This window comes from Equus quagga, chromosome 14 (assembly GCF_021613505.1).
Source record: "Equus quagga isolate Etosha38 chromosome 14, UCLA_HA_Equagga_1.0, whole genome shotgun sequence".
Lineage (NCBI taxonomy): Eukaryota > Metazoa > Chordata > Mammalia > Perissodactyla > Equidae > Equus > Equus quagga.
This window is the reverse complement of record NC_060280.1, coordinates 80,437,846-80,463,624: the sequence shown is the minus strand read 5'-3', so window position 1 is coordinate 80,463,624 and position 25,779 is coordinate 80,437,846. Positions and strand designations below refer to the sequence as shown.

Genomic DNA, 25,779 nt, shown 5'->3' with positions numbered 1-25,779 from the left:
GGACAAGTACTGACAAGTCTTCAGGTTAGACACCTGAGCCCACTGTGTGGAAGGATTTATGGGGGCGATTTAACTGCAGGAACTTGGAGCCATTCACATCTGTGTGGCTAGAAAGCAGATATTCTGTTGACAGAAGATGATTTGGATTCTACAGGAATGTTTGGAGTGGCTAGGGCTTGAAAATCCCCCATTACCAGCCCTACACACATGAGAGACAATTATGGGATAAAATCTCCCTAACCTAAATCACTGTTCCCCCAAGAAACATCCTAAAATTAGGGTACTGAATGAATCCTAAAGTATGACAGTGACTTGAGTCTCAGGCAGTCTAGCACATGTGCAATCCAGGCCAGCCTGTATTAATGGTCTTCCATCACAAGCTGTGTCAAGAAAAGTAACTGTAGGCACTATTCAGGATGCCTTTCTTCACTCGCTGTAATGAACACTCTTGCCAAGCTCCTGTTTCCTGAGAAGATATGGGCCTGAGAATTGTCCCTATAAGCTCTTATCAAAGCCATATCCTCCTGGACATGGAACTCTAGATCTGGTTGAAAGCCTTTCTTGTGGGCACCTGGATGCTCCCTTTAAAGACTGAAACTCAGCAGATTGGAGGTCACATGGTACCCTACGCAGGAGATGAGAGGAAACCCCTCTTGGGGCAGGATAGAGAGTTCTCCGATCTGTTGAAGCCATGAGTCATGGCAAAGCTGGTTCTACAAGAGACATGCTCTTGAATAACCAGAGCTCTAAAGAACCTCCAGACAAGAAGGACAATTGAGTTGGCAAACAGGGAAAGCGAAGTCTTCCTCATAAATGCCACTTTACAGAGCTGGCCATGACTGACCAGTTACTCCTAGCAGGATGGTGATAGACTGATCTAAAGCATGCTTACTAATGTGAAAGAGAAAGCTCTGACTCAAATGGAGGTGATGCACTGCTATGTTCTCCCGTCCCAGTAAAGTATAGGAAGTGTCTCTTTGCAGACGCCTTGGTCTATTTTATTCAGAGGTGCTCTGGGCTCAAGTTTAGCAATATGGAAATTACCTGTGTTTTCCCCACGCTATTGCAATGAACCATGATCTCACCCAAATCCTCTGGTCAGTGTCTGAAGAAGTTGAGGCATGGGAGAGCTAATAATTCTCACCCACCCACTTTCATTCTAAGGAGACTCAAAGCTTCTTGCTTTTAGCAGTTCCGGGGCGTAAGGGAGGAATGACACCAACACAGCCAAAATCTGTGAGGCTTGGCCACAGTGTTCCAGAGCATGCTGCCAGGAAGGAGTTGGGATATCTGATACCTGGCGGTGGGGGTGGAAGGTCAGAAGGGCACAGAGAAACATGAAATCAACAATCTTTTCTCAACTTTGCTAGCAGCCGCTGGAAATGAAATTACTCCTTTCCAAACATTTCCTACTTTCAGGTGGAATTGACCCCTGAGGACATAAGTTCAGTAATTCCTGAGTGTTTTGGCTCTCACCTCATTTCTGCCTCTCAGTGAATCTTCGGCTACTTATTTAATTCCCAGAATTAATCAGAACAATTTAGAATTATTTGAATACTATTTTGTATTAAAATCTACCTTTCCTCTTAACTTGTGGTTGGAGGCCAGGCTTGGGGAACAGGCACGGAGGGAAGACACTCCCCAGAGCACTGCTTGATGGGATTTAGGATTACTCGATACCAACCCACAACGTTTCAAGCTTTTTCTTTTTTGTGATAGCTGCACTATGCTGCCTCCCTGAAATAATCACATGTAAAAGCCTTTCCCTAACTGGACTCGACATTTAGCCCAGGTTACGAGGTGAGGTGTTTGGATTCAAGCAGGATGCTGCCGGCCTCAGCCAGGACCTTCTGACACAGTCCCCATGAGACACGCCCTCCTTGATTCCTTTAGGAGGGTGAAGGTGGTTTCCCGCACCCCTGTCTGTCACAAGCGCACATTCCACAGAAACAGGCCCACTCCACCCCCAGGAGGGGCCTAAAGAGCAGGAGCTTGAGTCTGGAGCCCACCCCTCCACGGTCTTCACACCTGAGCCAGGCAGGCTCTGCTCCCCTCACCCCCCACTTGAGAATGATGTACCACACCAGGTGAAGAGGGACATGGAACACTTTTTAATGTCAAGTCAGAGACAACCCCTCCCTCCCCCAGCCCCCAATCCCACTTTCCCTCATCACATCCAGGGCCCCTCCCCGAGGCCTCTCTGGTTCCCAGACTTCAGGGGAGGAAAAAAAGGGTACCTAAAACCTGCATTTTCTTCTCTTTCATACACACGCACACAAAGGTGGGAAATTAAATAAAATAAACCAAGAGGATTCAATTCTCCAGTGGTCACGAAGGCATCAGAGATTCCCATAATGGGCTGAAACAAGCGGTTACTGACTGTTTAGCTGTTCAGGTGCTTGCTGTTTGTTCACGCCCCGAGGCACGATGGAGAAGCGAGGCCTCCTGCGGCGGCCTTTGCCTTGAGAGAGCCACACCTGGAAAAGATGCTGCGCCTGGTATTAGTGTTTTGTTTTTTTTTCTCTTTTCACTTTTTATAAATGTCTCTGACATGTAAATAACCCAAGAAAATAAAAAGGCAGGAGCTGATTACACAATTACCAGTAAACTCTATCATCTTTTAAAAGATCAACACACAGCTAACGCCATATACAGCATGCAGTAATGTCTGAGAAAGGACCCTGCTGAGAAATAAAATGGCTAGAACTCTAACAAAAAAAATATATGTGTCTATATACTGTATAATATATGTCATCAAAAGAAGCATAGCCAACAAACTGAAGATACAGTGCAGATCACCCTTCCATTTCTAAACAGCGTGAGGAAGCATAGTATTGTCTGCAGTAAATGCCAGAATAAGGAGAAATCTGTAGCGCTGGTGGAGATGTTGGTTAAATCGCATGTGTTTTTTTGGTGGATTTGCCAAATCCTCACCAGGTGGTTAATGCCCGGTGTGTGGTCCACCAGTTGTAAACCTAGTTAAGAAGTACACTATTCATTTTTAATGTTTAACAAACATACTCCTCTTCACTCCTTTCATTTGTGTATTTTTTTAGTTTTGTCTTGTTTTTGCACTAAGTTCTAGACTCATATCAGAAAATATAATTAATAAAATTAATAATGAATCAGAATCCCTTATTATCCACGATGTCCATGTAGTAAAATGAAAAAAAAAGTTTAACAACATCTTTTGTGACTGTTGATTGTGGGATTGTTGTAGCTGTCAGGCTGTCTTGTTTAGTTTCCTTTTTCTTTATTTTTTTTAAATTTTGCGTTTCGTAACACACACAATAGTGCACAGTCTACGAAAGGGGCCGCAGGGGCACATGTGGGCCCGCACGTCTCACTGTGTTCGTCTCTATGGACTGATTGAATTTGGGATGCCCGACTGCAAAATTTTCCTTGGTGGGGCACTTTAGCGGGCAGAGCGGCTGAGCCCTCGCCCACCTGGTAACAAAGAGGTCACGCAATGCAGCTTGCAGGTGGGTCCAAAGCCAGGTGTGCGTTCTTCCATTTAGGAAAAGAAAGAAAACTCAGCTCTACCTACATATCTGCAAGGCGACTTTGAATTTCATTTTTAAACTTGTTTTCCCAAAGTATTCTTTGTCCCCTCCCTCGAATTTGTGTCCCATTGGGCTCTGTTTCTTGGAATTTCATTTGATGGTGTTGTATTTAGAAACGGGTTTGCTCTTGCTGCTGTCGGAGTTGCTTTGCTCTTCTGTTGGTGGGTGGAGTGGCGGCAGCATTTCCCCAGCGGGAGAGTGGCACTCACATCAAAACTTGAGGAGTCGGTGCAAGACCAGAAGAGGTAGCAGCCAAATGCAGCCTGCCCTCCTCGACGTCCCGTTGTTCACTTCGCTGACTGCACCCGGGCCTGTGGAGAGAACACATTTGTCAGGAGCCACCTGGTATAAGATGGAACCTCTGTTGCCTGGTCTGCTCTCATTAGGCCTTGCCTCTGACAAAGCATCCCTCTAAGTGGGAGCATTTGGTGTTCCAGCTGCTTACATAGGAGCTGCATTAGAAATTAACCTTCTACAGCTTCAATCCCCTGGATGCACACTCTATAACAGGGAGCGTTCCCATGCAAAGAGAGAACATGAGGCTAGGGTCAAGGTGGGATGGTGGCCAGTACACCTTTACTGTGTCATAACATGCTAAGGCCAGGGCTCAGGGTCAAGTTCAAGAAGAAGGCGGCAGTTTAATTAATAGCCTACATAGAGCTGCAATAAAGTAAGACGACTGCATTGTTTGCATCACCATCCAATCACTTCTGAGCACTGCCTGACTTAAACATTCATACAACATTCCAGCTGCTCAACCTGTTATGCAGGAAAGGACCTGTTGGACGCAGCAGTCTGTCCCCCTGCTGCTGCTGCATGGGCTCACTGTCCATTATGTCAATCACTCTTTCTCAGGGCAGTGTACTGGGCTTCCACCTGGAGCACTTGACCTCTTCACCATCTGGACGAGGCAACAGCAGACCTAGTTCAAGTATTACATGCCTGAAGAGCCAAAACCAGTCTGCGTGAAGTGGAGGTGGGATCAAGTGAAGGAATAAGAGGCCTTTTGCTGTGTATGTGGAAGTAAGGGAATATATGTGCACAATTGGATGCAGAACCCACCATAGTGTATGCCTTTGGGTGGGAGATGGATGACACCTTTCCCTAAGAGGCACACACCAATCTGGCCTGCAAACAGATACTCTGAGATGGAGCCAAAGGCAGGAGGCAAAAAACTTTGAGGTCATAAAACTCCCCAGAAGCTTCCTTATCATTTGAAGCATAAGCTTTCTGGCTACCTTGACCCCATGGCCAAGAACACCCATAACAAACAGAGCTAAGATTCATGAACCATACCCACAAGTTTGGATGCCCAGATGAATTAGGTACCTAATGAAGCAGGGAACCTTCTCAGAGTGGACTTGCTCTGGCATGCTCTGTTGCATTGAATTTAATGAAGGTATTTAAGGCTGGTGTCCTCCTTGAGTCCATGTCCTTACTGAGGTGAAGGAATAAAGCCAGAACCTGCTTGCCTGACTTGGATGCTGAGCATTGGAGACACTTCTGGCTAATGCAGATCAGCATCAAACCAAGCTTCATTGATTCCACATGGGATGACTCCATCATGTCCTAGAACTCTTGGCCTGGAAATGCTGTCCATATGATTTTATTTCTTAGACGTTGGGGACAAATCTGTCATTCTGGGGCAGTGGCTAAATAGATAGTCATGAGTTTGAAATACACCAGGTCATCTAACCTCATGCATCTCTGATGTCTGGTTTTCAGTATTTCCAAGGCCAGGACTTCCTGGCAGTGCAAGTTCTCATGATGAGAAGCAGAAGAGACACCTATTCTGCTCTCCCTCCTGAAGGGAGGTGACCTTCTGGGCAACACAAAACTGAAGGCATCTGCCATGCAGTGCCCTCCTGCTCCCAGTCCATGGTGGGATACAGATGATAAAGGAGCATTTCGGTAAAGTTCTCGATGACTTACATTTCAATTTCAGAGGTGCTTACTATCTACCACTGGTCACTAATTGGTTGTATCTTCTAAAATCTAATTACTATGTTTCTATATCAACCACCACCAGGAACTCTCTCTTTGATATGCACTCACTCTGTTATTACACAGCATCTTTTGGAATGCCAGGAGAGAAGCCCCTCCTCGATGCCTTCTCAGGTGAGAAGTTATGTTTCTGCCCTATGAGGAAGCCCTTCTTGCTCTGGGCCACGGCAAGGTCTTTCACACCAAGACCCTTGCCTGTGCCTGAGGCTGCCTCTAAGACACAAAGGCTGTTTCTGAGTCCACTGGACCAGTAGGCCTTTGTGGGGGCTTGGTTCCATGTTTAAGCTGGGCAGAGTTAGTGGCTGCATTCTCTCCTCCCATGTGTGCACTGCAGAGTGATTCCAAATGTGTTCTGCACACCTGGCACACTGTGCTCCTGGCCAGGTACACATCCATTGGCACATGGCTCTTTTTCTCCTTCATCTCTTTTGCTGTCCTGATCGCTTAAACTCACAGCTTTGAAACCACTCCATTCATCCCAGCGCATCCCCTCCCCCATCCCTGTACCCTGGCCATGGCTAAGAAGATGCCCTGAAAAGAGAAGGGAAACAAATGCCAGTTCCATGCATTAAATGCTCTCTGCTTCTCCCCTGCATTTCCTCCTTTTCGGGCTGCCCAGCCAGTGGAAGCCTCCAGGGAGGAGAATGGAGAATGCCACAAGCCAGGCGTGCAGCCCAGCAGGGACCTGGCTTGGTTACCATGTAAGGAAAGTCGGAAAACCTTGTTTGCAGGCCAGGGACTCGGCAGCGCCACAAGGGAGGTGGCTGTGAGCTGGCAAACAACCCCCAGGGCACCTCACAATGGCTGGGCGGCTCTGCAGGTGCTCTCTCTGGGCACCGTGTTAGGTCTCATTGCTGCACACCTCAGAGAGCCTTTGTGTCTCTGCTGCCTGCTGGGAAGCACCACAGACAGCCTATCAGGGGATCCTGACCTGGTATGTCAGAAAACTCCGCCCATAGAAGAAATGAAAAGGCCACTGAGTACACCAGAGCTGCCTTTTGAATGTGCTGTTACCCTGGACAAGCTTGCGGGGCCTCTTTGCTGCTCCTGTCTCCTGCCCCAGGCCCACTGGGGGGCTGTCACTCACTGTGCAGGGTCACATCCAGCCTTCCTTTGCCCTCTCCACACACTCTCCCCTCACTCCACCCCTTCCTTTCCTCGAGCACGTCCAGGAAAACTGACCTGGACAAAGCTGGACAGAAGGAGGAGAAAACAAGGGTGGTCTCTGGAGAAACAGTGAGGTAGGGATACCCCAGACAACCTCTCAAAGAGGAGACTGCAACAGCTCTCCTTTCAATGTCCATAAAAGTTCACAAATTGGGCCTTGCCACCTGTGACCTTGACCCTTTGAGTTTATTCTTTATACTAATTCCAGGGTGATGTTTCCACAATTCCATATTGATCGCACTACTAAACTATTTGATTTCTGCAGCCTTCCCAGCTGCTTGGTAGAAACACCCACTACATTTCATAAACGGCTCACGATCTGCTCCCTTAGCCTCTCTTCCTGCCACACGTTCTTTGGTTTCTCCATGCCCTTGACTCCATGCAACAAGAGTGTGTACCCTCCAGCCATATTCTCTTTCCTTTCCATCTTCACACCCTCTGCCCCTCTGCTTGAAACACTCTTCACCCAGCTCCCTCCCATTTCTTGTTGCAGGTTCTTTTCTGGCCCCCAGTCACCTCCTCTAGGCAGCCTTCCGTGACTCGCTCTGGTTTCCTTCCACAGCACCATGTACATCCTGCTATTAAAATAAGTACCACCTTGTGTTGTAATTTTCTTTATTTGTCTAACTTAGGTATTTCCTCCTCTGTGCTGTAAGCTCCTTAAGGACAGGGCCTGTGTCTAACTGGGCCCATGGCCGGTATTCAATGAAAGTTTCTTGAAGGAAGGAAAGAGCAGGAACATTGTGATGCATGTTGACATGCCCATATTTACTTTGTGTTTTTCTTTCTCTTAAGATTCTACTTGGAGAAAAACAAAACAAAAAACCCATTTCCTGCCTTGTCTCCTGCTCTTCCTCAATTTTCTCTTCCAAATACCCTTCCCCTCTTTTTCTAACTCTTTCCAATAAAAGTCACTGAAAATTCCTGTGGTTGAGGGACAGTATACATAGAAGTAAAATCATATCGACTGGGATTTCAGGCAGAGTGCTTGCAGTTGGAAAGGTGCTCCAGTCCCTTAAAGATGCTCATGTACAAGATAAGGATTATTATCTCCTACTTTAATAGGTAAAATCTTAACCTTAGAGGGCTTAAGTTACTTCCCCAAGATCCCCTGAATTCTATCTCCAAATGCAATTTTCTTTCCACTAACTCGGACCTGCTGCTTTGTGTGACTCAAGCGTCTTCAGAGAATGAAGGGTAAAAGAGTAAAGTGAAGCCTGGGGCCTGCCCCTGCACTCTGCCCTCTGGGTTCTGGTTAAGCGGAGAACCACACTCGCCAGCCCATGGAAGAACGCTACAAGATGAGCACCTTTTGCCCAGGCAGGTGCAGTCCCAGTGTCCCGGAGCAAGGCCCTCCCAGAGCCTGTGCTGGCCAGAATGACAACTCAGCCCATCTGCCTGGTGACATGGGCCACACAGAAGAGGCCTCTGCCCTTCATCTCGCCACGCCTCCACTCTGCATGGATGCCTTTATTGCCTCTATCTCATTAGAGAGCTGAGAAGGCCTAAAGAGACCAATTACCAGGATAGTTAGGGTCTCAGAGAACTGTGACGAGTGTCAATTATCCACCGGAAACATCTGGCAGGAATGAAAGCCTCAAATAAGATGCATTTTATTCGTAGCCAAGTGACTCACCCAAGAACCACCCCCTTCCTTCGATTTTTCCCTCCCTCTAGCCACTTCCCTTCCAACTCCAAGTTAGAGAGAGAGAGAGAGAGAATGGGGTAAGCAAAGGGCAGCATGCAAGGCCAAGATCTAAGAAACTGTCACATTAGGGCATCTGTGTGCAAGGAAAGAGGCAGGCCTGGTACAGAGGAGCCCAGACATGGAGCTATTCTGGGCACTGACAGGTGCTCATTAGTGCTGCCAGTAAAGAGAAGTTAGATGTCTGCAAGTGGAAGCCACCCAGGGAGAGTGGGATGTCTTTGGAGACAGGTTAATAATCTAAATTGACATAGAGACAGCCCAAGGTCAGGGAAGGTGCCCACTGGGCTGCTTCCTGGGGTTAGCTTAGAAGAGAAGGCATCTTGGAAGAAGGTCAAGAGTTTTGTATAGCCCATTCCCACCAAGGCAGAAGCTGCCTGGAAAATAAATATACCAACCTTTCCAAGTGGTCAGAGCTGTAGTTTTCACTTCTAAAAGAAATTAAAAACAAGCCACTGTTAAGGTAGAAAGCAGTCGGAGGCACTCGCTTTGCCCTCAGACAGTTTGGGGAACAGCCAGTGCTCCTGGCCCAGGGCCTTCTCCAGCCCTGGTACACTGGTCTCTTGCTGTCCTGACCACAGACCAGCCCTTGTACTTGCCCCTCTGTGGTTTGATGAGAAGTCAGTTGCCATAAGGTTGAGTTGGGGACCAGGGGAGGATAGGAATGACAGTCAGATCGGGTCTCTGACCCATCGAAAGCCACACATCCACCTTGTCTGAGCAGGGAACTCAGGAACGTCAAGCTTGAGGCCCCAAGCCAATAAATACTTCTTTGTAGAACTTTCTTTCTTTGGTCACCAGGCAATCCTTTAATTAGTTGAAGTCTAGAGGCCTTAAGTATAAAATTGGCTGATACAAATGGATTACACAACAGCAATTTGACTGTAAGTGCCCATGCTATGTTTGAGATGTAAAAGTTTGAGTGGCATTTATCTACACATTTTAGAAATACTGGGGAGCTAGCTTACTTGTACCAGAGGAGCCCAGACGCTTGATATTTGACTTCTCTTGATGTGTCAGACTAGCAAGCTGGCCCCTAGGACTTTCTCTCTCTGGACAACCTGCAGCAATGAGCACCTGTTGCACCCACACATGCTGCTGCCCGCCTGTGGAGATGCTGGGGCGCCAGCTCCTCTCTGATGACCGGACCATGAAAGATCCCACTTCACAAACGTTGAGCTCTCAGAGCAATTCACAAAACCATGTCTGCTGATAGCAGATGTTCTGACTGGCCTGAAGTGGAATGATCCCTAATATTTTACTTCCCTCTTTAGCTGGGGGCTTCTGCGGTTGTTCACCCTGGATATAAAGAAGATGGAAAATCCTTGCACAATGCATATGTACATCAAATCAATAAGATGCACACTTGAAATATCTTATAATTTTATTTGTCTATTATACTTCAACAAAGCTGAGAAAAAAAGAAAATGACTTTAAAATTTTTTGCATCGAAGTGATACAATTCTCTGTGCAAAGGTCCTCGTGCAGAAGGAAAGAAAATCTAGATATAACTCAGCCTAAACTTAACTAAAACAATTGACCCAAATCAGTTGAATATGTACTTATGCATTCAAGCTCTCAATCTATTCTTTAAATGGAGCTGAGATAAAATATCCCTCTTGATCTCAGTGGACATTAGCAACCTTGAGAAGCCACTTTGAAAAAGATGCAAGAGGTGATCCATGCTCAAAGATCAAAGGGGTGATTCAGAGAAGATCTGATGTAAAGTCCAGGTGGTAGAGAAAAGCCAGGAGTGCTGGTGCCGTGTTGTCTGTGCGTTTAACAAGGACAGTCCCTTGGAGTAATTTCTGGGCCCTCGAAACCGGTCCAGAAGCTAAGGAGGGGCTATTTTCATGAATTGTCTCATTAAGGTACCACTGACTTGAATCTTTCTGTACCAAGACGGAGGGTAAATGGAAGGAGGGAGGACAGTCTGAAGAGGGAGTTTTGGAGGAATAAAGCAGTCACAGGCCTTTCACCCCCAAACCACAGACAATACAAATGTAGGGTGCATTGAGGGGACAGTAGCCCATAGAGTGACAGAAGTGCTGGCAGATGGACACAGGGAAGGGCTCTGTTTGGTAGTTTGGGTTGTTGGAACTATCAGAAAGAGAAATAGATTGAAAGCATACATTCCTGCAGTGCTCCAGATACCAGAAGTTATCTTCCATAAGGCAAAGATATGAAGAGAACTTCAGCTTAATTGTTCTCATCCAGCTACTTTTTCCCCTGACTCTCCAACACATGCCACTTGAAAGAATATCAACGCTCTTTAGCATCCACATAGTTAAAGGACTATTGGACACACATCCTTGACCTTAGCTAGAACTTATCCTTGGCCTTTTCCAGGTAGCAATATTTCAATTCTTCTAGTTGACTATAATGTGCCCCTGCTCATATCTCATCACAGTGAGGTGGGGAATGTAGCCAAGATAGTCTTTATATTTACTCTAAGCCCCTCATGCTGCACTCAAGCACATTCCCTTTGGTTTGGTACTAAGAAGAGATGTAGAAATGCTAACACTGTCTTCTATATCCTGCTTGCTGTGCTATCGCTGTTGGGTCCAGATTCCAGAAGTATGAGCCTTGCTTGAGCTTCCAAAGTGAGTACTGGCTACACGCTCAAGTCTTCGCGTTAATGCTTAGCTAGCAAGAAAACAAACAATCCCTGAAAATCTAAGCGTGTATTTTCCTCACCAAGAGCTTGCCTGAAATTTGAGATCTTTTTGCCAATGAGAATCCAGGTAGAGTGGGAAAAAAAAAATTCAAAATAAAGGAAGAATGAAATAAAACAAAAAAGAATCCTTTCCCCCAACCTTCCAAGCCAATATTTCTGGTCAACCCATACAGTGATCTTTTTGCCACCAAAGCCAACTGAATTCAACTACTGAGGTAAGCAGAGGGCTGCTTGCTGTCTGGTTCTAGTGGGCACAGGAGGCTGGCCTCATGTCAGGATGGATATATGAACCTTCTAGAAAGAGGGTGATGGAATTTTCTTTTTACATCTCCTGTTATTTAGACACACGTGGCATAGAAATGCTAACTGCTGGATAGCTGGGCCTAATTAACTGTCTTTAATCCTCTGCAGGGAAGAATGGATCATCTCTCCTACTGTAAGTTTTTCATTCTGAATCAGTTTACTTTAGTCCTCCCTTCTTTAATAAGTTGGTTTGATAGTCACTGTGAGGTTCACAGGCATTAATCAGCCAACCTTTCCCTGCCCACTGATACCATCAAATCTGACTTAATGCCTAGGAGATAAAAGACAAAGGACCAGTGGATGGGAAATGAACAGCCACTAAGCCGCTGAGTTTGCAGCATGGGGCCTGGCACACTTGCCTATGAGGGAGTTCAGTGGGGGATGCTGACATGTCCCTGAGTCCTTATTCATCATGGCAGGAGTCCTGCTCGACCAAATATTAATACACGGGTGACATGCAATCTGTTGTGTTTGCTAAGGGGAGCAGAAAAATATTTCAAGGTGGCAGAAAATGCTGAGAAGGAATGAAATTCTCTTATCAGAATCCTTCTATTCCATCCAGATATTGGGTAGCAAAATATCTTGGAACTACTCTTCAAGCCAAGTGTTCCCTGTCAGTGGAAAACCACACATTCATGCAAATTTTTCTTGGTATTTGTCACATAAGATGGACATAACTTGGGGGTATTCCCTGAGAAAATGGGTAGCTCTCTATTGTATGGGAGACTAGCCAAGGAGGAGGAAAATAAAAAACACAGATGAATGAGGGAAATGCCTCAGGTGCAAGGTCTGTTTCCTCTAAAATATTTCTTAGTTGTACAGAGTCCAAGAGCTATACTGAAGACCACACTAATCCAAATCCTAGATCATTCTACATGTCTACAATCTACAACTTCTGGCCTTGACCCAGTGCCCTGCGCTCAATAAGAAGGGTGAGGGGTTGAGAGCATCTCAAGAATCAGAGGAGAAAGTTGGCATAGAGATCCTTTCACCCTCGTTCATAGCTGAGAGCAGAGGAAGGGAGGCCAGCTTCATCTCAGCATGTGGAGCCTGCCCCTGGCCCCGTGCTCAGCAGTCAGGTAGTGATTTGTTTGTTTCTGGTCGGGACTATTATTGTCAGCTTAGGAGTGGGACGATGCTCCCTCTATCAGCTGAGTACATCTTCAGTTAAATACTAACTCCTTAGCAACCGCTACCCATTTTAAAACCTCTTATTCCCTCTGAGAATGAAGAGCTAAGTGATCAGAATGAGCTTAGTCACTTCTGAAAGCACATCCTGCAGCAGCGCCTGTCTTAGTTCCAGTCTCTCAAATTTCCCTTTTACCATTTATTTAGCTACATTTCTAAGGCTCTCTATTTTAGATCCATGAATATGCTTTGCAAGGGGTTCAGTAAACATAAGTTGAATCATAAGTTGAACCTGAAGGCTTCCATTGACTTCACTTTTTCTTTGTTTCATTTTCCTGTTTGTAGTTCATCACCATGGCACTCTACATGACCAAGGTGAATAATGCAGCCCTGAATCTTTTCACGATAAAAATATTTTTCTCATCTGTCAAACAGCTTTCCATATAATTCATTTCCTTCCATCTCCTCCCCTACTTTCTAAGTCTGCCATCCTCTGATGATTGTTTGCAAAGCCAGAGGTGAATGGATGAACAGGATGGGTGTGGGGAGAGGTGGGATGAGAAAGGTCAGGGGATTGGGGCAAAAGGTGGACAAAGCCATTCCCCCCATTGTCATCACAGCTGCCTTCTTGTTGGGCTATCCTATGGTCAGCACTGTCCTTAGGAGAGGAACAGCAGCACAGGCAGCATGCATCCAATTCTACCACTTAGCTGGGCCCATTTCTGCCCAAATGCTTAGTTATGGTCTTAGTGAATCATTCACGCTAGGCTGGTGGGCCTTGGGAAAATTTGAAGAGTTGTGCAGATAGAGGTGAGAGATGCAGAAGTCATACATAGTGAAGGGCTCCGAAGTGGAAAAGGATGTAAAGGGCTGGGGAGAAAGGCTTGAGAAGTGACTTAGTGAACCCTCTGACATGACACTGAGGGAAGTCCTTGTCTCTCAGCTTGCATCTGGAAATGGGACTTCAGTGATTCAAAATGTACCAAGCAGTTTTCAAAGCCTTTTTAATATGCATTCTCAGTTGAATGTTGGAACAACTCTAAGGTAGATAAGGCAGATCAATTCCATTTTATAGAAGAGGAAATTGAGTCTAAATAAGGCTTAGTGACTTGTCCAAGAACACAGAACCACTAAATGTCAGGCTCTGCACTAGAACTCAGTTGCATCCCACTCCAGATCACCGCTTATTGACTACCACGCCTGTGGCACCATGCCTACCTTCCTCCCTTGGAGAACCTCAGAGTGAACCAGGTGGTGCATTTTTAGGGAATATTTGAGTCTTTCTGCACACAGTGTTTGCTTCTGCTGCTGAAGGCCATCAATAGGACTCTTGTTATGAAAATTGTTTAGTGGGTTGGAGTTCTCTTCCTATTAGTTCAGACTCACTCTCTCAAACTTTTGCCTTCACACAGGTCTCTGTGCTTTGCAATAATTATGATGTTTCTTTTCCTTTCCCCCCCCCAGTCCTCTTGGGGAAGTGTGGGCAAGGGATGAGCGGAGAAAATGGAGCTATCCTTGGAGTTTCGCCAGCTCCCAGTAACCTCCTTAGCTTTCACTGCCATCCTCTAAGCAAGTTTATAGATAGGATTCTCCGGTAATGCATAGCAGCGGGGAAAGGGGGAGGGGAATGGGGTTCTGGGAGAAAGGGGAGGGGAGAGAAACCATAAAGCAATGGGGATACTGACCTTGCAACAAAGTTGAGCTTGTAGGCTCATTTAGTTCTAAATCGGGTGAGGGACATACAGGAGAGAAAAATGAAAACAAACACATATATTATATACAGTAGCTATATATTTGTCATATATAGTTTGTATACTGCCTTTCACAAACATTTTTGGAGGAATGGATAAATAAAGAAAGACACAAAAACCAAAGGTGGTAGGACAAGATGCAGCATGAGAAGCACCAAAGTGCTTTATGCGTCCATACTTGGATGCCACGGTTGGGAAGTGAGGGAGCTGGTCGCTTGCATATTTTTTAGTGCAGATGGATTTACTCTTAGCTTGTACTGAGTTTGGGTACTGATTTGGTAACAAAGGACAAAAGTCCCTTTCCAGATGAGATTTTTGTCCCACATCCCCATCCCCATTGTTTCACTCTGGGAGACCAAGTTTAGGAATTTCTGATCCCATGGCAGCATGGCAGGAAGAAGGTTCCCCAGGAACCACGGTGACTCAGGATCATGGGAGCAGTACTCTCCGAGTCCCTTACAATCTCTGCAGTCTCAGGGATCAGGAGCTCAGAAACCTATTGGTTCACGACAGGAAGGCTCACCCCTGCCCCATTTGGCTTAAGTACCCTCACAGATAACGACCAGGATGGGAGCCTCCCAGCACCACCAGTCCTCACTTTTCAACGTTCAGATCATGTGCAGAGGGTGTGCAGCTTATGTGCAAGTTGATGGCAAGATGAAGATAATTTAGCTGGCTTTCTGTGATGCTATGAACTTCATCACACAGTTTGTATATTTGCATAAAGTAAATGCTCCTTTCCAAACTCGCACGTCTGCTTGATGGCTCTGAGCTGAGGGGTCTTCTGATAATGGGAAACGACACGAACAACTGCCTAATAAGTTTATATTTGTCAAACGGCCTGATCGACAGTGGGCCTCAATAGTGAGTTTAGGGGCTGCAATGTCTGGTCTAACCTCAGAGGGAGCCAAGGGGCTGCCAAGGGGGTGGAAAGGCCCACCGTGTGCATTAACAGGATTTCACTGTCCTGTCCACGGAACTCTGTCACCCATGAGGCATTTCCGGGATGGGGTCCTCAGAAACGGTCTCTCAACTGAGGCTAAAAACATTGGTTTCTGTTTGATTAAATTTGGAAAATGCTCCAAACTTTTCCTCCCTCTTAGAGATTTAGCATGTAAAGGGTCTGAGCCTTCCGCATTAAAGAACACCCCCATGCGTACCCCATTCACCTTTCTTTGACTCCATCTTTCTAATTTGAATACATACAACCACTTTTGAATGTAATTTTTTAGAGAACCTTGAACTCCAGAAAGCTGGCAACTGCAGGACCACCCCAAAAGATGCAGGGTGAATGCTGACAGACCAATGGGGGATTGTTAACTGCCACACATATGTCTGCTGAAAAGAGCAGATTTATGACACAAGCTTCACCTTATTCCTTGTCACAAATGCCAGCTATTTCACTCTTAAAGTTTGCTTTTCCTCCCTATTCTCATCTTAAGATAGCTTAAGGGGAAGAGGCCAGGGAATTAGACAGTAGTGATAAAGCCAATTGCAAAACCATTTCATGCATCCAAATCAGAAGAGCAAGGAGGTCAAAGGTGGGGGAAAACTGTTTACAGGAATGAGGACTGCTGTGGGTGGAGGGGGGAACTGGGAGGGGTAGGAAGGAGAGCTAGGGAGAGCCTCAGATTTGCAAGGCACGGGAAGGGGGGTCCATTCCTTTCGAATTCTGGCCCTTTTGTGCATACAAACAGACACCTGCCAAAAAGCCAAAAAGGCCTGACAAATGTGAGGGGCAATTATGACCATCCCTGTGTGAAAGATGTCAGACATATCAATCACTCTAATCACAGCTCTGCCCATTCTGAGCTACCAGCTCTGGGATCAAGGGCAGACTTCCCCTTCCCAGCCCTCTTGGATAAAGCTGGGCATTACGTGCTAGATAGAAGGGGGATAGAATGTGATTTGGAAACAGAGACGGGACAATGGAGCCCCACAGGTAGGTCATTCGGGGCAAGCTGGATTCACTGTGCCACAGAAAGGAAGTGGCAGGGCCGGGGGGGAGGGTGAGGTACTTGAAGCTATGGAGTATCTGGGAGTTCTCAGAATAAAAGGATTCATGTTCTTGCCAATTATCTGCTAACTTCCTCACGTTTCCCTCCCCACCATGTTCAAGAGTGCTTGGTAACATGGAAGACTAGGAGAACAGATCTGAAAAATTCCAAGCTACCTGAATTTGTTGTGGTATGGAGGGCTTTGCCCCTAAAGAAAGCAGAAATTAACCCTGTAGCCCATAGGGAGAATGTGCACCCATCAAGGGATGGACACCATCACTGGATGCCTTCACTCCTGCCCGATGACAGAGAAACGCATCCAGACTCCCTTCTGCGTGGTTGTTCTTCCTATGCAAGTTCCAGACATCCAGGGTCTACAAGGGAGCTCGTTTCTTTGTTTCCTTTACTTGATTCTGGCACCAATATAGATGCCAGATATGTAATGAAGACATAGCAATTTGCCTTGTACACACTAGCCCTTCAATAAATAGGTGTTTAATGAATTAATGCATGAATGACTAGGTGACTCTGTCAGGATGGTGGCTTGGTTGAATAAATCCATCTCAATCCAGCCAGACAGCACCCTTTGATGCAAATGGAGAACGAGGGACATCCCCATTCTCTGTATTAATTCTCCCCATAAGCTAATACTATTCAGGATCCCCAGGCCCACGATTCCACTTTTATAAATATAATTTCGTTTCTTCTATGAACCACTGGCCAGAAAAAAGTTTCAGAAATGGTAACATTTTACACCAATCCAATGAACAAAGTATTTAAATAGTAAATGTTCCTCTCTGGGCCGTTTACTATTATACCCAAATATAATCCCCACAATTAGTTTAGGAGATAGCACTGAGGAGAAGAGATTAAATGTCACTTTGGCATCCCAAAGCCCTTTTCTCCTGTCTCAGGATTTTTCCCGTTATAGAGTCAAACAGGAATGTTTCTTTTCCCACTGCCAGTATCTACATTCATACATGTTCTAGTTCTCTCTCTCCTCTTTCTCCCTCTTCTCATTCGCCCCTGCCTGACTAATTCCCAACGCTCTTCGACTTGCCCCTCTGGGCCTTCCTTCCCAATTCCTGTTCCTCCATATGAACCCTCCCCTCTTTCACTGCCCAGCTCAGCGCTCAGTCTTACCAAATAGTGTGATGCTGGCATTGGTGTGGCCCAACTTATTGGAGGCCACACAAGTGTAGTTCCCATAGTCATGTTCAGAGACATTGAAGAAGATGAGTTTTGAGAGGAAAGGTCTGTTTTCCACTTTGACCCCCTTCTTTCCTTCAACCAGTCTGAGACAAACAAGAGAGACAAAAAAAGAAGAAAAGGAGATGGTTATATTTTTCTCTTAGGAAGAAGACAGATTCTAGAATTAATGATCTTCTCATTGCCCCTGCTCTGACATCATTATAATCACTATTTTTTCCATTCAAGTATACAAGAAGTTCACACACAATGATACATATAATTGTATTTCTCTCTTTTTATGTATGTGCCCGGAGATACTTGTGGCACTACACAGATAATCATCTCCCTATACAGATATTTAAGTTCTCTGAAGGCAGGTGCCTTCAACAAACATGATGTACCAGTTGTGTAACATGCAGAACAATATTATCGATGCAGTAGGTACTCAAAAGTGTGGTCTTAATTGATGTTGCTGCTGGTGACAATGAAGATGATGATGGCGATGATGATGACAACCATGAAAATGAAAAGCTCAATCTTCAAAGAGAAGAAAAACCTGAGAGGTTTTAAGGAACAATATTTTTCAAGCACCTGAGTAATAAAATTTTCCCTTAAAACTTGATCCATTCTACAAATGATACCTAATTTTTGGCTGTGGATAGGATATAAAAATCAGGGATCACTTTAATATCAGGGACTCTGAAGGGCTTGGGAAAGGTGATCTGCCCAGAGTATCATAGCAGCTCAGTCTAAGAAGGCTGATAGAATCCCAAGCATATGACCCTATAGAGCCAGGACAGTCTCCCTGAGCAAGCCACCATGGCAGTCCAGTGGGCCACAAGGGTACATAGTGGTGGTGGGGGCCACTAAAGAAATGCCACATATAGTTAGTGGGGAGGATGGATATGCTTATTAGAACCATGGATACCATTCCTGGGCAGTTGCAGAAGGTAAGAAGAAAGCTACTTTAGGGCTTGGCAGGGCCATATCTTCCATCGTAAAAAGCTGATAGCAGCAATTCCTATTAAAATTGCATGTCTCTATGGAAATTATGAGACCAACTCTCTTCTTTTTAAAAACTCTGGAATGTCCTATTTCAGAGAATGGGCTTTAAGCCAAAATTTACTTTCCCTGCAATAATTTGTCTTCTTTGTCCAGAAGTTGAGTCCATGCTTCGGGAAAGATGAATGCTAGTGGGAAAAAATACTTCTCAGTGGAGGATCTCAGGGAACATTGTCACAAACCTAAGTTCCCTGTTCATGGCCTGGCTGGAGCAGGACGCATGGAGAGTAAACAATGTCAGGGTGGACGCACATTGGAACAGACTCAGGGGACATGAATTGGGACAAATGGTTGGTATCAGAGTCATCAAACCAAGAAAGGCTATTCAAGGCAGAAGCAGAAAGCGAAGCCCAGCAAGATAATGATGAGAAAATGCTTTGTAAAATAGAAAACGTTATTTAATATATTTCTATGGCATTAGCTGTCGAGAACTCCATCCTGGCCCTGCATCACAGTATGTTTTTGGGATAGAGGGCAGCTGCTTTGTCATTATCTGAAGGTGTTGTCTCTGTAGCCACACAAAATGATTCTCTCTACCGCCAGAACTTACCGAGATCAGTGACCAGAAGAGAGAGCCAGGCTCTGGTTTGAGTTGTCACTCAACATCTGTCTCCAGGGAAGTCAGAAGGTTGTTTGGAGGGACTTGCCTTGGTTTTTGCTATTTAGATTTTCCTCTGGTAGCCTTTCTCTCTCTAAGCTAGGGGCAGTGAATTGGCCTTAGTCCATGGACTTCATTAAAATGTGAGTACTGTGGAATGGAATGAGGCACCTGGCTGTGCAGCCAGACGCCACCATTTCCAGCTTGTCATGTAGACACTGATCCTCTAGGGGGTGATGTCCCAAGAAGGCTGTACACCCATCCACCAGGAGGTTTCTGAGAGCTCCTCAAGCATATTGGTCCCATTTGCCATTTTGACGCCATTCCTGGGCTGGGAAGGAAGCCTTCACGTCAGAACCAAGCTGTGAAGGAGATTTCAGTTCTGCACTGGGCAGACACTTACTGAAAGCAGGTTCCTGCTTGACATCTCTGAAACACCATTAGCTGAAAGCAGCGTAGGGCAGCCGGCAGCATTGCAGCACTTTGCAGATTCTGACAACGCGCTTGCCTTTTTTCCATGTGGTGCCATATCCCCATCCCACACTGCCACTAGGCTTTAGTTTCTTAATGAACCGGTAGGCTTTTCATTGGATCATGCTCCCGTGGATGGGTGGCCCTTTTGCATACAGCCTTCCATTTCCTCTCCCTATGATTCATGACACACAGTGGCATGCAGTTGAGTGGTGCAACTATGCAGTCAAAGCATCTAGGTCTACCTTAGACCTAAATTTTGAGAAAACTGACTGTCCCCATCACATAGACTCCTTTGATTTGCCTCAGAACTTTGCTTATCTCACTGGGAATATGAGCTGGGTTAGAGCTTCCCCCAGGCCAGACGCAATGTAACATCTGAGACCTGCCTGGAGGAGGTGCCTGCCGGCCTTGGCGGCATGAGAAGGACTGGCAGCAACAAGGACTGAGAGGCAGAGATGTTCTTGTTGAGCTGGGTGCCAGGAGGACAGACAACTCCATTCAATGGAGAACACTGGAAATAAATAAATGAGCAGCAAGTGGAAAACTGACCAGAATCAATTAAAGGGGAGAGAAGGAGCTGCCAGGAGAAGAGCTCAGACAAAGGAGGCATCAAAGCTGCCTGAGCCAGGGCCTCTGAAACCCTCCCTGGCCATGCCGTCTGCCTTTCTCCTCCTGGGTGAATACTGGCAGAGGCTGTGGCCCCTCCTATGATGCAACCGCCCTGCAGAGCGCAGCTCTCTCTCCCTTTTTCTCACCATTGGCCACTTTTGCCTATGACCTTCTCTACTTTCCTCCACATATTTTAAGATCTTGCTTTCCCCTACATTTTGCTTGTACTTTTCTCCCATAAATAATTAAAAAATAGGATACAGCTGATTAATTTTCATGACAACCTGGACAGTCAAAGGTTAAGGAACTGGCCCTGTAGCTCAGTAGTATTTTCGTTGTTGTTGATTTTTCTGATACTGGAACTTCAGGCCTCACTTTTCCTCCTGGTAGCATGAGAACGGAGGGAGAGACCAGTGAAGCATGGTTTCTAAGAAAGGTAACCATGTTTATTTATTGGGGAAATACTACTCCCCTCTGCTTGATTCTGAATTCCTGGAAAAACGGGGAAAGCCAGCTACTTCTTCTTATCTCTTATGAGTTTGCTTTTCCTTTTTCTGCCTCAGTTCTTTCAGCTATAAAACGGGCAGGATGAATACAATACACATAAGAGGCTGCCAGAACTTGTACTTAAAGGTGAACAAGCACTGCTTCGTATTTGGAAGGATTATAATAAGACACAACGAATCTTGTGACTAAGTGACTTGGTTCTAAACAAAATTCAGCGATTGATTCAGAGACTGGTGAGCTTTTGGTGACTAACCGACCTCAAAAGGAAAGAAACGTAAGGCACCTTAAAGATGTCCTAAGTCGTGTGGCAAGAGCTGGGTGGCTCCTGACCTGGACTTGCTCACACTGCTTCCCTTCTCACAATTACCCTCTTTGCTGTCTTCCCTTCTCAGCTTCTCAGCCTCCGTAATGCCTTCCTCCTTATCCACCCCACATACACAGCAGGACTCTTTCGCCTCACCCGTCCTCATTTTTATGAAAGTGTTCTGAACATGGACAGCTCTTGCACATTTATTTGTTGTTCATCCACCTTAAAATAGCTCTTTGATAACAGTAATTGTCATGTTGCCTGGCTGTACTGAGCTGCTGAACCCTGTGCTAACATGCCATTTGAGAACTCCTCGCAATGACAGTCTTCCGTGAATCACAACGAATACCCTGATGATGGCTGCAACATGGGAGGGAAGGGAATGGTCACCTCTCTTTTCTCCTACAGGGAAAGAACAACCTGGACACGAAGGGTGGGCTAAATCGGGTCATGGGCTCTTTGGTACCCAACTACTGACAGAGTCTGCAACCGCGCTGGAGACTTCTGGCTACCGCTAGCTTGTAAGCCACTCCCAGCACCCGTGAGCATTCCTAATGCCTTCACGCAGGACTGAGGATGTGTTAAAAATAGCTTCAGGCAGAACATATTATTTTCTTGGCCTATAAAACATTAACAAGCCTTCCAATGTCCTGGTGGCCTTTCCTTTGAGATTTTACTTTCCTAAAAAAATGTTTTCTTTCAGGCTTCTCGGCAGGCAAGTGATAAGTCTGCATGGCCACATTAAAAGCATAGCTGAAATTCATTAATATTAAGAAAAGACTGGTTTGCGTATTGTTTCCGTTTTACAGGTAGGAGGAATTCCGAAGAGGATTTTACAGGGATTCACCGGCAACCATCTGGAATCAGCAACCTGCAAAGCTTCCCTCTTCCTGGGGAGCAGTGGGGGAGGGAGGGAGTCCTTACCTTTTGTCATCCTTGTACCAATGGAATTCTGCCGAGGGAACTGCTGAAGCTTCACACTGCAGTGTCCCCTTTTGTCCCACGGGAACGCCTGTACCCTTAGCTTCTGAAATGTATGGTGGATCTGCAGAGAGAAGATGTCCTGTGGCATTTTGAAATGCATTCTGAAATGAGGCAGTCTGCCTCAGTCACTGATTTTGTTTTCCACTCCCTGCTCCACATCTGCTTACTTGAGCTGATGAATTGCTATACAAATTGTGCCAGAGAATGAAACCACTCAGTATCGTTCTAAGGAAAAGCCAGGTCTCCCTGGCATGTATTGCTTCTCTTCTCCATACAGAGGTGGAATGACCAGGTATTCAGGCATATTTCCTGTCTAAACTTTTTAACTTTCATAGGATAATGCCAATCCATCAACCCTACACTCCAGGGGTTGCCAGTCAGAACCTTTAATCAGCCTTACAGGATTTCTGCACACCAGGTTCTTGCCAGAGTATATAACCTCGAACTATTCAATTCCCATCAAAGGTTCAGTTGCAGGAAATAATATTCATGGAGAATTACCTGAATGATATACAGATCAGTCATTCTTCTAGGTATTCTAAAATGGATCCCTGAATCAAGCCAGACCAAATGAGACCTATACACTTGGTCGGCATTCATTCGAAGTCTTTACCTGACTACCGTTGACAATTCCAACAGTTTTCATTGAAGAGCATTATGAAAAACAGCCATAATAGACTTGCAATTCTATTTATGGTGGAAACATCATATTGATGTTGTTGACTATCTCAAATAGCTCTATTTGTGGAGATCCTAAAGAGAAATTTCTCTTGGGTCTTAGTACTAGGAAAAGCAGTGTTTCTCCCAAGAAACTAGTTTGCTTTTATCTATGGAAACAAACTTTAAAGCAGATGATATGTCCCCTTTTTTCTTCAGCAACTCAAAGCCAAACTCTGGACCCACATCTAACCACCTTGTGGTATATATGTCATACACTGATTTATCCCTAGCTTTCACTTATTTTCCTAAATCTGTTTTCTCTTTGCTTACATTTCCGTATTTTTTAGGTTAGTCTTTATTAACTGTAAGTCATCTTAAGTCCCTTTTTATAAAATTTGTGGTAGGTACAAAAAATGGTAGCACTGTTATATCTATTTCCTTGCTTCTTAAAGAGCCCTGTACTAATTAGGTTCACATTGTAACATAAACCAAAATTTTAAAGGAAAGAATGAGTAACAAAATACACAATATTCTCCCTCTCCCTCCACCCACCCTAGTTTTGAAGGAGAAAGGCTTCTTGTCTGCTGGTTTAGTCCTTGGGTTCTACTCGGTTATAAGACTTCCTGGAGTGGGCACAGCAGAGAAAACTTTCAAAATGTCATAAACAACCGAGTCAACGTACATAATAAGGACTCAAGAGGGGAAAGGGTGAGAGAGAGGTGGGAAAGCGGAGTAGAATCAACGTCCGAGACCATTTGGATGGTCAATAAAGAATGAGAGGTCTAGTGGCCTCCAAACCTTCTGGACTCTGTACCTCTATGAGCCAAAATTAGGTTTGAGATACACCCTCTAATATGTGCATGTTTATCTATTTATATGCAAATTATGAATGCACACCATGTACGTAAACATATATAATTGTAAAAGAATGAGATAAAATAAATATACTATAAGTAGAAATTGTAATATTTCCTTCATACACAGAGTTTTTCTTCTCCCCATTATTGAGATGACTGTCTAGTGAGTGAGAAGCTTGGAGACATTATGAGTAAAGTGTGGGAAAAACTGGGATTCAAAGACACGTTTATATAAATCATGTACTGAATGCCATTTAATGATTTTCTAGGAACGCAAGTCAAGTTTGAGATTATATTAAATTACCTTGAGCTACAATTTTTTTTAACTACAGTTTGGAATTGTTGCTCTTGAAAGCAGAGAATGGACAATGACCCTGCATTATTTCCCATCCTGAGTCAGAAGTTGGTTCTGCCATCCAGCTCTTTCTTGTGGCCACGACAAGAGCCAGCCTCATACATATGCGGATTGGGGGTTCGTGGGACCACTTACAGTTTACGGTGACCTTCACTCTCCGTACCACTGGTGCGGCCACATCATTGGAGGCGCTGCACTCATAGTCCCCCGACTGCTCCCGCGTGATGCCCTGGATTTCCAAGTATTCATCTTCACTCACAAAGCCCACCGCTGCAGGAGAAGAGGTGGTGAAGTAGGAGAAAAGACACCAAACGTATATACTTAGAAAATAAAGGATGGGACTGGTTGTGTCTGCAGAGAATTGTGCCGCTTCTAAGTTCAGATTCTTAGGAACCATGCTGACTCTCCCTCCCCCTGCTCTTCTGTGGCTTCTATCGCCGACCCTTCTTTAGCTCCCCAGCGGACCAGCTGAAATGTTTGTGTTCCTACCTGGACTAAGCACAGTGCCCAGAGAATTACTGGCACTCGACAAGTGATTAATAATCTTGACATTTACACTGTCCGAATCTTACCAAGCAGTCAGGCTCTGGGATCTGAGTTAGGCATCGCAGGAGAATATTAAGTCTTTCTGATCTCAACATATTGTTTAGCCTGAACCTTGAAGTTTAGAGCTGATGGCTCCATCCCAGACCACGAATCAATTAAAAATACCACACTAGTATTTACACACACACACACACAAGCCACAAAAGGCAGTGGAAACACTAATAAAATAAATTCAAGTTTCTGTTTTTAGATTTAGACACTCACTTAGAGGAGCAGAAATCAATTTTCTAACTTCAATCTGCTGGAGCACTTGGGTACAAGATCCTGAAGACAGATAACAACAGAGACACCACACCCTAACCTCAAACACAGCAGAAAGTAAAGAGCAAGAAAACATGGCTGCAAATCTTGCTTTGTCGGTTCACCATCCTAAGACTCAGTCCTCTACTCAAAAATTATGAATCATAATAACAGCTTTCTACCTACTGGACTTCCTGCCTGAGGTCTGGCCATGAGCACTCAATTATGGCAAGACCATGACGTTAGAGCCTAGAAGGCAGATTTCACCGTTCGCTCTCCTCGTCACCCTGAGCTTCAGCCTCCTTGCGGGCAGATGAATGTAGACGGAGAGCGAAAGTAACTGCATACATCCCGGGATTATCCTGCCTCCTCTGTGAAGTGAAGATAATTAGCCTGATGATATATTTTACCACATAAACTGGTATACTTTTAAGAATAAAGGGGTGCTATTAATAGTTACTATGGGACAATAAGCATAAGTTGACACTGTCCTTGGCAACTAAGAGACATTTTCTTAGACATAACATGCATACAATCCTCACAACTCAGAGGGCTGTTTGGAGTAACAGATGAAGAAATATATACGAAAGCACTTTGAAAACTCTTATGTGCTGCCCACCTGTTGCCTCAGTTAGTAATCCTGTAATCTGTCTGTAGGCACAGACTCAGGTGGAATGAAGCTACAATAACATGAGTGGCCCCACATGAGTGGAAAGGGAAGAAAGGCACATTTTTCTCCAGGTGATGAAACCCCTCCATGACGCCACATGTATCTGCTGATCCAAAGGGTGTAAATGACAACAGTAAGAAACTAACATAATACAAAGAATCATATATGTGGTATGTAAGTTATGGTTATGTTTGTACTGTAACATTGTTAAAGTAACCATTTTTGTCAAGATAACAGTAACAATGACAATGACAATAACAAAACAACTATCTTGTAAAGAAGGGCCACTACTTGCCCAACTCTGCCGCCACTCTTTGTTCATAAGTCTGCGCCACCATCTAGCAATATGCCCAGTCTGAGCATT

At 45.0% G+C, this 25,779-nt stretch overlaps 1 protein-coding gene across 1 annotated transcript in view; it reads right to left on the bottom strand.

Annotated features, from left to right (window-relative positions):
- Positions 1-2,765: 2,765 nt before the first annotated feature.
- Positions 2,766-25,779, bottom strand: part of NTM (neurotrimin) — a 387,621-nt gene continuing 364,607 nt past the window's right edge. The window contains exons 4-9 of the mRNA XM_046686283.1: positions 24,035-24,169; positions 21,968-22,088; positions 17,439-17,590; positions 14,233-14,268; positions 8,838-8,870; positions 2,766-3,874 (exon numbers count right to left, since the gene is read on the bottom strand). Of these exons, the coding sequence (XP_046542239.1) occupies positions 3,774-3,874; positions 8,838-8,870; positions 14,233-14,268; positions 17,439-17,590; positions 21,968-22,088; positions 24,035-24,169 (578 nt within the window). The 3' untranslated portion in view covers positions 2,766-3,773. The remainder of the gene's footprint in view (positions 3,875-8,837; positions 8,871-14,232; positions 14,269-17,438; positions 17,591-21,967; positions 22,089-24,034; positions 24,170-25,779) is intronic.